Consider the following 12,463-nt stretch of genomic DNA (forward strand, 5'->3'; position numbering starts at 1 on the left):
AAAACATGGTAAAAAAGTTTTATTATCCCTTGAATATAATTTTAATATGGGAAGAATAGTAACTCCAGGCCTTTACCTCAACTTTAAATAATACTTTAGTCAACGAAATAGGTATAATACTATTTTCCGAGTGTACAAAAAGCTTGGGAGAAGGCTTCTCTGCTAGCCTGTCGTTTACGCTCGGTTTGGCTCGGCTTTCTATTTTTTGTGATTAATAGGTGTGTTAATGGATGTCATTTTGATGTTTCTCCCAGACGCATGTCCACAAAACCGAGACCATCCCAGGCTAAGCTTCCTCTTCCTCGCTGTCTTGCCCCCTCGCAACCTCTGACCCCCACACCTTCGGACCGTGCTCAGTTTTATGTTTAATTTGAGCATTTCTCGCTAATTTTTAGGGCTCGCCATTAAATGTAGATAATTTTTTATGCCTTTCTTCTGGACTGCGCAGTGTCCATTGCCATTCATTTACCATTTCTATGCCTAGGTTTATGTCCCCGCCTCCTATTGTGGGCGCGTCGTAAAAGCGAAAATGTAACGAGCCGGCGTCACGAGCATGTTGCAAACTAGCCGAATGAAGGGTCCAAATGCCCCAGTTGTTAAAGCCTTTTATTTGCTGTCGTAGACAAATCGTTTAGGTATCCCGCTGTATGCCGTCCTCTTCCTTTTCCTTTTAATTAGTAGCAAATTCGTTTTTAAAGTGCTGCCAAAAGTGGCCAACTGCACGAAAGGGCTTAAAATCAATAGCCAGAGTGGTGGCTTTAAAAAATATGTTCTCGTTGGTGAACATGGCATAAAATGCAACATGTTTTTCGCCAACCCATCGGCCACGCCCCCTGATTTTTATTGCCCCACGCCCACGCTGACACTCACACGCAGAACGCCCGATGGTGCAGCAGGCGCGCAGTAATCGATATGTAAACATGCGAGTTTGCGTTTCGAATGCATAAGGGAGGGGGCTAAGGGTGAGGGGTTGAATGGGTTGTGTGAGCTGTGCGGGCTGCACGGGGGTGTGTATAAATTTAGAAACAAACAGCGACGGCAACAAGCTGCAATCGTTGTGGCATGCAACATGTTTTTATATATAAATCAATTACTTACCAAACATGACGCGAACGCAGAGTGGAGCACCGAGGATCGAGGGTATGGCGGGGAATAGCGTGTAGTGGATTTATGGCCGTGGAAAAGGGAATCCTTGTGTGTTCGTGCCACTAGGTTTTGGTATGTGCCGCAAGTCCATTAAAGTTATTCAAATTGTTCAGCAATTTGATTAATTCCCTATTGTGCCTAGTGCCGGGACTGAGAGACAAAGCTAACTTCGTTATCCTTGTGCCCTGCCACTTCCTAGTTCAATTTTGTATCTTAAAGCCCTAGCCGCACAAATTTAACAGGCCAAATCTAATTAAACGCCGCTAATATTAATTGAGCCATGCGTACCCCAAAAATTAGAATCAACCGAAATAAAAATTAAAATTGACGCGACAGATTTCCGGCTCTGTGGGAAAATCCTCGAGGGCTGAAATTTGTCAACGAAATTTTCGACCACGAATTGATATAAATGTCGGCCCCAGAGGCTGGCTGCTGGGCCGGCGAATAATGCGCTAAATAAATTGCGAAAAATTACATAAAATATTTAAGCGCATTCAAGTGTGGCGCTATAAAAAATGGCGCGGCATTAAAAATGTTTTTTCCACAGGGTGGGGATGGCAAGTGAAAGCAAAGCGAGCGGCAAATGGCAGCCGGAGAAAGCAAAGAAGGTGGAAGACAAGGAAGGAAAGAGAAGTCGGATAGGAAAATAGAGCCGAACAATGAAAAGGACTGGCAAGGATAACAGCCAGGAGCAAACAAATTATTTGTACATATAGCCGTGAGCAAATAGCTGCCTGAATATTAGACATTTGAGGATTGGCATGGCGAATTTGTTCATTGACTTGCTCCCCTGCAACAATGCTGCCACCTGCCATGCAAATGTGAGGAGCGTGTTGTCTCGGGGCGGAAGCTCTTTAAAGTCGAGCAGACAGAGGACAAACCGAAATGTTTGTTCGCCGTCGTTTCCTCCCAGACCCAGACGCTTTTAATGCATTTTTTATTGGACTGCTGCCGCACAAAACGACAAGCAAATAGAGAAGGCCATAAAAATAAATAAGGCGTGGGCGAGGTAGAATGTGTGGGTGTGGGGGCGGTTGTGGACTTTTTTCAGTCCATATTAACACCCTCGAACCCTCCGGCGAAACGCGAGCGCAGCATATTTTCGCTATTGCCAGTGTCCAGCCGCCATAAATTTCATTGCTATTGAATTTTGTATGAACCCGGGAGCAGGTCCTGGCTCTCGGGTCAAGCTCTCCATACGTGCTTCGTGGCCGCTTTAAAAAGGTATAATTTATTTTAAAAGATCCCCTCAACACGCCGACAGAATATCGTAGTATACCGTGGTATATATGGCACACAGCACCCCAAAAAGGTGGAGAATCAATATCCCGGCAAGATTTATGCCGCCCGGTAATCGTTGCTTAGGTCAGGACCAGAATCTCTGACGGTGCTCATTAGAAATGCCAAACGGCAAATGCTTGTCATTTGCATATATACACACACTTTTATCACACGCATGCCTAACTCTTTGTCCACTGCAAAAAAGGAGTATCAAAGTAATTTTAATTTTACATGACTTGCAGATAGGTTTCTCAATTTTCTTTCTACAAATTTATTTTTTAATCTTTGATTTTTGAAAAACTGTATCTTTCAAATTATTCTTACAAATATTGCTTAGCTGTTTTCAATGATTCAATATCATCTTTGCCTAAACGTTGTTCTCAGTGCACATATATACGATGTCGCATTACAGGCGAGTGAATATCTTAATAGACAGCAAAAGTCGCGTGGCGCGAGGAGCAAATAAAAAATTGCCGAAACTTTCGGCCGTGCGTAAAGTGTGGGAAATGAAGGAGCGCGGGGCAGAAAAATATCAATGAAATTGTCATACACAAGTAAATGCCCTGAGATAAAGAATGAAAAGGAGCCAGGAGAAAAGCACTTGCCTACCTTTGAGGGAACGGAAGTTTTTCTACTGCATTTGCTTCCAGAATCGTGAGTCCTTAGACGCGCAACGCAGAGCAGTCAGTGGCAGACAGTCGGAGATACAGACACTCAGATACTTGGAGAACACATGTTTTGAATAATTTATGCGGGCGGGCGCTCGAAATGTGCCCGCCAGGAGTTTCCCCCATTTTACCGGCTTATGGCCAAACCCATTGCCTGGCACTAGGCCAGGCAAAGTTTTTTGCACTCTCGCACACGGAAAAAATGTGGGGAAAAGGTGATAAATGCATAAGCAGGAAAAGTTTTGCGCCTCCTTTGCTTTCCTTTCGATTTCGCTTTGTGCAGACTGGAATGGAGTGGAGTGAAGTATACTAATAGCGAAATTGCTACAAATCGTTTTGGCCAAACTTGCGCAAGTTTATTTTCCTCACTCTAACAGACACGTGCTGTAGCTCGAGTCATTTTTTCTCGCCTTTCGACATTCTAATTTAGCTGCGCTTCAAATATTTATGCAAACAAATTGAAATAAAAAGAGTTCCCGACTCACGGAAGCAATAAAAGCCAAAGCGTAAATATTTAGTGGTATTCAACTGGCAGCTCTTCTCCTATATACGCTTCTACAATAATTTCCCTCGGTTCCCCTTCTTAAATAGAGAGCACAAAATGAAATATAGTGGGAAGGTGCTGGCTCTTGGATAGAAGTATTTCATATTAAACTTGAGCTGAGCCGGTGACTCTTTCTTGTTGCTGTGGTTTCGAAGCCCCTCCTCCGGCTTTTGTGGCCGGAGTTTGGCAAGAACCACAGCTGTTACACTTTGGCGGCATTTTCATATAATTTATTGCCTGCTCCGCCGCCAGCAGGCAGGTGGGTTAGGTGGTTTAGTCGGCGGCTGGTGGATTGAGTAGGGTTTGAGTCCCATATCTGTGTCTATGAGGCCGCAGCTACATGTTGCGTTTATCAACTGACAACTAGCTAACAAATAGCGCTTGGTCGAGTCTGAGAGGGTGGGTGGTTGAGTGGTTGTCTCATTTGGCCTTCTAATTAGAATTTATTGGATGGCTGGCTTGCAATTTAAAGATGGCTTTAAGGCGTCCTCGAAATGGAAAATTCCCCCGAACCGCCAGCTGGAACAGCTTCTGCAGCAATAATTGTTATTTCAAAAGGGGGTTGAGCGGGAGTTGAACCGGAGATTGCCGCTTTGTTATGGCTGCAGTTTTCCGCTGTTGTTATTTTTACCTACATATGCAGTTTTTCCGCCAAGGCTCGTATTCCCACGCCCCTATATCACTTCATTCCCATATGCCGTCATCATCGTGAGCAGCATCATCATCGTCATCAATGATGTCAGCGGATGGAGCAAAGGGGGAGTCGATAGTCGACATCAATGAACCGATTCGATGCACCAGCGGAAACATTGAGTCGTATCTGTGTCGCGAGCGAAACACACACTACAACAGTAGGGGTCATATAGATAGTATTGCTAGAGTATTTCTAAACTTCAAGAGGGTTGGTTTCATTTAAAAATTATTTTTTAGCCAAATAAAAATGACCGAAGTCGAGGAGCATTAATAATCTGTGGTGTGTTTCTATTTGATAATAAATGTAGCTAATGTTTAGCCTTTCAGGAGCCGCTTTATAAATTACCTTAGCCAAATATTAGTCAAGCTTTAATAAGATTTCACTACTAAAAATTGTGTTAATACAATTAAATTGTAGTGGCACTGCTGATCTTTCGACCACAGCTGTGCGCCACAGACAGTCAGACAAAACGAAAAGCCTTTAATCGACAGCAACATATTCGATTTTAATATTCATACGCCGTCGTCATAAATTCATGACAAAGAGAGCGGAGAACAAACACAGAGGCCATGCAATATATGAGGGCGTTGATATGGTCCGCCCCAACTCCTCCTCTTTTGTCCTCCCACACAACTGAGTGCAGAGTTATTATCAACTGGGTTCGTGGATGAATTAAAGTTGAGGCGACTGGCTGCTGAATCACCCATTTGGAGGCCATTTTGCGGAAAATGTAATTATGATGGAGGTCGGCCAAATCACATGTCATTGATATATACATGAAGAACTGCCCACTATGTAAGGAGGACTGCCTTCTAATTTGGGCACTATTATTTCTCGTGTCCGGGCAACTCTGAGCTCACTTAGCCTGTCCTTTTTTCCGCCAAGGCTGTAGTATCACTCAAAGTCCCTTTTTGACTGGATAATCACATGGTGTACATATCATTTGCCAGTCTCTCAATTACACATGATCTGTGTGCTCAGCTTTTCAGCTTTGCTTCCTTTTAAAGCGTTTTCGAGTAGAAAATCGCAAGTGAGCCTCTTGTGGAAATTAAACAACAACAACCCCCAAAGAGCTAAGCAAGGCCTATCCAAGGGATGGACAAATATGGAAACGACAGTGCTAGAAGCCACTACACTTGGAAAAAAGATCAAAGATTGCTCTGTCACTAAAAGGATTGACTCTGTTACCTATTACAAATGTTGAATACCTTCAGGTTTGTTCGACATGAGATCCTCTGCAGCACGCAGCCTAACTGGAGCAAATACATATTAGTTTACGTGAAATGGACAATTTAAAAATTTGTCATAAAAACTTATGTGCTTGTGTATTAAAAATAACAAAGATAGAGATTTCCCAAACAAATCTTTTTATCAAAAGTTTTGTAGTGTTGTAAACTATGAAAGCTGGAACGATTTTTTTCAGTTCATGAATTGCTCATTACAGCAACAATAATGGAAACGGGAATGTTGGGTTTCTGCTAGCTTCTGATGACGCTGACACCCTTTGCTTCCGTCTCGTGCTCCCTTCTCCGTGTCCGTCGGCGTGGCGCACTTCAAAAACTTAACCGTTAGGCATATGCGTGATTATCTTTCCACTGCTGCCTCGGACAACAACGACAAGGGCGCTGGGCGGTGGGTGGTGTGAGGGTTGTGGGAGACAGCAACCCTCAGAGGCAACAATTGCGCGCTGACCCAGTTACCCGGCAACAAAGGCGGAAGCAAAGGAAACACGCTGAAAGAGAGACAAGGAGGGGCTGAAAAGGCACATGTCATCATAGAAATCAGTGAGTGCCCAGAAAACTGCCCACGCCCTCCAGCAATGGGGCGTTGCTTATGAACAGAGCAGAGGGAAAGGCAGGATCTGGAGGCGGGGATGATGGCGCTGGGAAAATTCATTAAAATGGCACAGAGGCGAGACAACAATGAAACGGTCCACTTGGGTTCCTGCTGCTACTCCTGCTCCCTCCAGGAAAGTGGACAGCAGCTTATCGTCCTGGCCATATGTGCCTCACACACACAGACACACACACACACACGAAGAGGAAAGGGTGCACACATACAGTGGCTAATCAAATATTTAGCATACTTTTTAGAAAGCATATTAAAATAACATTTCCGGTCAGCTTGGCAAAAAGGAAATCGTCGCACAGTCCGAACCCAAGCGGCAGCGAAGGGCATTAGCCCGACTTTCTGAACCGTGTAATGCACACTAGCACACACACACTGGCAAGGATATATCCCGTGGAGGGCCGGCAAATCCCTGTAGCATGCCAGGCAGCCGGCACTTGGGGAGCGTTAATGTGCCATAACGAATGCATTAGAGACTCGTACTAAGTAAGCGCAGTTAGTTGGCAACCCTTTTGGGTGGCTGTGATGGGGCTGAGCGGGGGTGAGCGGGAGGTCATTTAAAATTTAATTACCCACTACAACGGGCCAGAAAGACACCCCCGAAAAGAAGACCTATATGTATTATCCAAATAAAGAACGCAGAAAAGAAGCCCAAAAAAGAATGCTACTGCTTTTTTGGGCATCGAAAAAGTGCCCAACGAAACATATGTTCAACACAATGCAGAACAACAACAGCAGTGAGCAGCTTCTGCTGATATCATTACTCAGCACGCACACAGACATACGGTGAGCTTCCGTTTCATTTTTTCCCGTCGTTTTTTGTGTGAGATATTATCAAGTGAAGTGCTTTTGCGGTTTTAGCCGCTGTCTTTGTCTATTGCACACCAAACAAAATCTCACTCCTCTTCCCACACCCACACGTGTGTGAGTGTGTTCGTTTTGGCTTTTCTTATTATTCCTATTACCACATGTTGTTTTTGTATTTAAGCTAATTCCTTTATGTGTGCGGCGATGGGTGTATATAAAACGTGCAGCCACATAAAAATAAAAACCCCAGCAACAAATAGCAAATAACAAATAAGGCACAACAAAAGCAGAAGCCAGCAGGCAAAAAGCAAATAAGCCCAAAGCAAAGCAGAAGCGCGCAGCATGATAAGCCAAGTGGCGAATTCAAGCGTAGTCAGCATTGATAGCTGATGATGAAATGGGAATGGGAATGCGGGGGGCATAAAGGTGCCTACTTCACACAAAATTACCCTTTTCAATTTGTGCGGTGTGTGGTGTGCGGAGTGTTCCCCCATCAGTTCCCTTCACCAGCTCCCGTTTATTGACTTTTTGTCATTGCCGCTAATGCATAGCAGCAGAAACTGAACAAACACACTCTCATCCACCCACACACGCATCCTGCTTGGCACAATACAGTCAGCATCAACAGTAGCTGAAGCTGTAGCAGCTTTATTTTTATGGGGCGCATTACATTTAATGTTTGGCTTAACTCGGTTACTCTCGATGCTCTCTGGGATTCCGACTCCAGCCCTGCTTCCGATTCTGATTCGCACACTGCAAGAAAATAAGCCAGCTAAACGGAAAAGAGTGCTATAACAGTTAACGTTATTCATAGAATGTTCATACTGCAACCATTGGAAGAGAACATTTTGGCTCAAGGTTTCTTAAAGAGATAGGCTATATTTACCGATTTTTGTCTACAATAATTTCATAACAATGTGACTGTAATTGATAATTTACCTGCAATGTTTTTGCAAGTCTGCTTGTTTCATTAGGAATCCACATTTTGATCGCTCCCAGCTTTAAAAGACTGAAACATTTTCCCTAGTGCATGTTCGTTTTTATGTATGCTGCTTGTGCTTCAACTTCCGCTTCTGGTTTTGCCTTCGACTTTTTGTGAGTGCGGTAATTAAGTGTCACATGTAATTACAATACACTCATGTGCTTTGTAATTAGAGTTTAGCGCTGCAATAAAGCAGGAAAAAAACAAACGGAAAGTAGAAACAGGAGCCACAATGCGCAAGCTGCTTAGCTGGCTAATTCAAATGAATATTCCCCCCCGAGCTCTGCAATTATTTAAACTACCGTTTTTTTGGGGTAACCAAATGGGAACAAGTGCATTTAGTTTCGATGAAGCTGTGGCTTTGGGAACTGGTCGCTCTGGTCAGTAAATAGCTAAGCTAACACTGGATAATGATTAACTGCAGTCCGCTTGCCACAATAATTTTCACTTACCCACTTCCTTTGTTGACTTTAACCAAACTGGAGAACCGAACCTAAACAAAATCCGAGAGCTGTGCAAATGGTTCGCAAAGTGGGCGAAAGTGGGCTTGAAGAATCGCTGTAATTTATTTATCCTGCGTAAATATCAAATATTTATATTGTTCTCTCTCTCTTTTATTTTCTCTTTTTATGTACCGTACTCGTATACGTATATATAACCTTCATCTACTACAACTACACACCACTACTACTGAAAATAAACCATCTTCAACTTCTGTCTGTGCCTGCCCTGCCGCCTGTGCATCAACTACAAACTACAAAAATGTATTAACCAACTGCCTGTGCCTACCTGCTCCTGCTCCTGCATCTGCATCTGAATCTGAAACTGCTCCCGCATCCGCACCTGTGCCTGTAACTGTGTAACTGTAAATCAGCGCGGAAGCGACGAACTTTTGAGTCAAGCAGCAGTCATGGCGCCCGCCTCCGACAATAACAATCAGGACCTGGCCACAAAGAAGGCCAAGCTGGAGCCGGGAACCGTGCTGGCCGGCGGAATTGGTAAGTTTTCTGTTCCCCCTCTTTCATCTGTCTCTGTTTGTCCTGCCCGTCTGTCTCTCTCTCTCGCTTTTCGCCTCCACCTTTACCTTTGCATTTACCCGTGCTTTGTATTTTGTCTTTTGTCTTGGCTTAAGCCCTGCCTTTGCCTCTGCCGCCCCTGAGCGGCGCTCAAGTTAAGTGCATTTTGCTGCCATAGTCTTGGGCCCAGTTGCGTTTGTCTGCCAATTAACCACGCCCACCGGGACAGTGTTCAACACGGGGAGAAAAAGTTCTTCATTTGTTTAAACGTGTGCTTCATAATATGTTATTTGCAGACCAACTACTATGGACTTTAAGCGAACAATACAATTATTAATGGTCCAAAATTTAAACAAACTAATCAGACTTTCGGTGAAAAGTTAAACAAAAACATAATCGCCATAACCTCAGAGCTCCTTTTTTTTTATTCTTAACTCAGCTCTTACTTTCTCACAGTGCAGCATTAGGCTTAAACCTCCAGATTGGCCACAAAGTCACCGGGGCACTTGAGTACCTCAATTGAACGCAAGCGCGCTTTGATGCCTATAGCCAATTAACCTACTAATTAGCAAGGAAAACAAGTCAACAGAAAAAAATTTGGCCTGGCCCTTTTGAGCTGTCTGGAAATTATTACGGGAAAAATGGTTCGCGTTCGTTTGCATTATAAGCGGCGGCCGCTGACTGGCCACGCACTGTGTCGACACATTAATTAGCCGCCCAAGCCCACACACACGAAAACCACCCTGCATATGACTCCGCAAAGTAATAAAGCTAATCAAAAACCGCACACCAGCCCGACAAAACCCAACTGAACCGAAACCAGCAGAATGAACCACACATTAGGCAAATATTTGACATGTTCGCAGGCTCCCCGCCAGAAAGCTGAAACTGGATCTGAAAGCCGAAAGCCGAATACCTGCCCACAAAAATCCAGTGAGCCACAAAATGATTGCCAATGCAAACAAATCAATAGGCAACAATTTCCGCTGAAATTCAAAAGTAATCGACTGTTCCAACAGTGGATTGTGATGCTTTTGTTTGGGCGAATTTAATTAACGCCATATGCAGGTGCTGGCGTTCGTGGGATTTTTATACCCTTGCAGAGGGTATTATAATTTTGGTCAAAAGTGTGCAACGCAGTGAAGGAGACATCTCCGACCCTATAAAGTATATCTATTCTTGATCAGGATCACCTCCTGAGTTGATATAGCCATGTCCGTCTGTCCGTCTGTCCGTCTGTCCGTCTGTCCGTCTGTCCGTCTGTCCGTCTGTCCGTCTGTCTGTCCGTCTGTCTGTTTCTACGCGAACTAGTCTCTCAGTTTTAAAGATATCGAATTGAAACTTTGCACACACCCTTCTTTCCTTTGCACGCAGTATATAAGTCGGAACGGCCGGGATCGGCCGACTATATCCTATAGCTGCCATATAACTGATTGATCGGAAATGCCATAACTCTGCTGTTTGTTAAGTTAGGAAGCTGGAATTTTATATGGGTTTTATATTTGGCCACCCAATCCGACCTACCAAGTTTCATAAGGATCGGCCGACTATATCCTATAGCTGCCATATAACTGATTGATCGGAAATGCCATAACTTTGGTGTTTGTGAAGTTAGGAAGTTGGGATTTTATATGGGTTTTATATTTGGCCTATCAATCCGACCTACCAAATTTCATAAGGATCGGCCGACTATATCCTATAGCCACCATATAACTGATTGATCAGAAATGCCACAACTTTGGTTTTTGTTAAGTTAGGAAGTTGGGATTTTCTATGGGTTCTATTTTTAACCAATCAATCCAACCTATTAAATTTCATAAGGATCGGCCGACTATATCCTATAGCTGCCATATAACTGAACGATTGGAAATGCCACAACTTTGGTTTTTGTTAAGTTAGGAAGTTGGGATTTTCTATGGGTTCTATTTTTAACCAATCAATCCAACCTATTAAATTTCATAAGGATCGGCCGACTATATCCTATAGCTGCCATATAACTGAACGATTGGAAATGCCATAACTTTGGTGTTTTTAAAGTTAGGAAGTTGGGATTTTTTATAAGTATTAAGATTGCATCATATGAATAATTTTGGAGAATATAATTTACACAATATTCTGCAAGGGTATATCAACTTCGGCTCCGCCCGAAGTTAGCTTTTCTTTCTTGTTCAAAATGCTTTTGCAATTTCGCCGTAATTAACAGCATTCGCCGCCGCCAGCCACATCGATGATGAGTGGGTGTGTTCCACAAAGAAAGGGCTTGAGCATTAGCCGCCAGACAGTCAAACGTCGCGGCAGGAGATGGGTGGGCGAAGGACGAAAATGGGGGTGGCGGAAGGATCAGGAGCCTGTGAATGGCAATCAACTGAGAGCGAAAAAATGTACGCAAAAGCGGAAGCATAATATTTATTTATTACTTTACAAAGGACTTTTCTATTAATTAAAAAGCAACAAGCAGACACCCATACACACGCACAGAGGGAAAGGCAGTTAGCGGTTTGCTTTTGCCTTTCACCCTTCTGCCTGCTGCCATTGTTCGATGGCTACCACCTCACCTCCCCCTTTTTGACACCTGTGACCTGCGGCCATTTTAATTTTCCACGCAAAGTTCTTGTGCAAACACACGCACACACAGGGCAGCTTTTTGTCCTGCTCCATTAAAGGCTGGCTTTAAGGGAGCAGGATATTCGGTGACACGAGGACGCTGCCAGGAATCCAATGAATTCATTTCTGTGGTCGCCACTTAAAGCCCTCTCTACGCACACAAAGGCAGAGGCCATGCCGATGATGCCAAAAAATAATGACAAAAGGAATTGCTAAATAAATGTGTAAGGACACTTTTATTGCACTGCAAGCATCGGTTCATGTTGGAGGGTCCAGAAGGGACGGAGGGCACAACAAAGCCAGACAAGTAAATGCCAAAAATCCAAAAAGCAACAATGAGCATTGTGTACCCCTGTGGTAGAGCCTTAGATAAACACAAGCACTCGGCTCAATCGTATCCGTGCGCCACTAAACCAATACATCGATGGCGGCACTCGCACCCGCACACACTCACGCTCTTGTTTCCGTTTCACGAGCTTAGCAGGACTTGCAACAAATTTTTCACGTAAATGTAATAAAAACACTTTGGCATGTGCAGCGCATGGGGGTGGAGAGCTGGACTTCTGGCGACGAGTAGGGAGGGGCGGATCCACGTTCACACTCTTGAAGAGAGCGCCCCTTATTTCAATATGTTGGTGGGTGAGTGCGTGTGGTGGTCGAAGGAAGCACACACACTCGAAGGCAGTGGCCTACCTGCAAAACTCAGACTTAGAAGTTCGGTCCCTTTCGGTCCGAATTTCGGCCGGCTAATAAATAGTTTCGCTTGATTTATTCGATTTTTTATTATTAAGAATATTTTATGCCATGTATACTGGACCCCAGGGAGTCGAGCACTAACAGTTGATTCCTAGAACAACAGAGAAAATAATAAAT

At 43.9% G+C, this 12,463-nt stretch overlaps 1 protein-coding gene across 5 annotated transcripts in view; it reads left to right on the top strand.

Annotated features, from left to right (window-relative positions):
- The window catches only part of LOC108043471 (polypyrimidine tract-binding protein 1), a 147,348-nt gene that overhangs the window by 105,640 nt on the left and 29,245 nt on the right, over positions 1-12,463 (top strand). For all 5 annotated transcript variants that reach the window (XM_044458434.1, XM_044458435.1, XM_044458436.1 and 2 more), the window contains one exon: positions 8,845-8,968. In XM_044458434.1, the coding sequence (XP_044314369.1) occupies positions 8,845-8,968 (124 nt within the window). The remainder of the gene's footprint in view (positions 1-8,844; positions 8,969-12,463) is intronic.

Source organism: Drosophila rhopaloa, unplaced genomic scaffold (genome assembly GCF_018152115.1).
Source record: "Drosophila rhopaloa isolate 14029-0021.01 unplaced genomic scaffold, ASM1815211v1 contig_167, whole genome shotgun sequence".
NCBI lineage: Eukaryota > Metazoa > Arthropoda > Insecta > Diptera > Drosophilidae > Drosophila > Drosophila rhopaloa.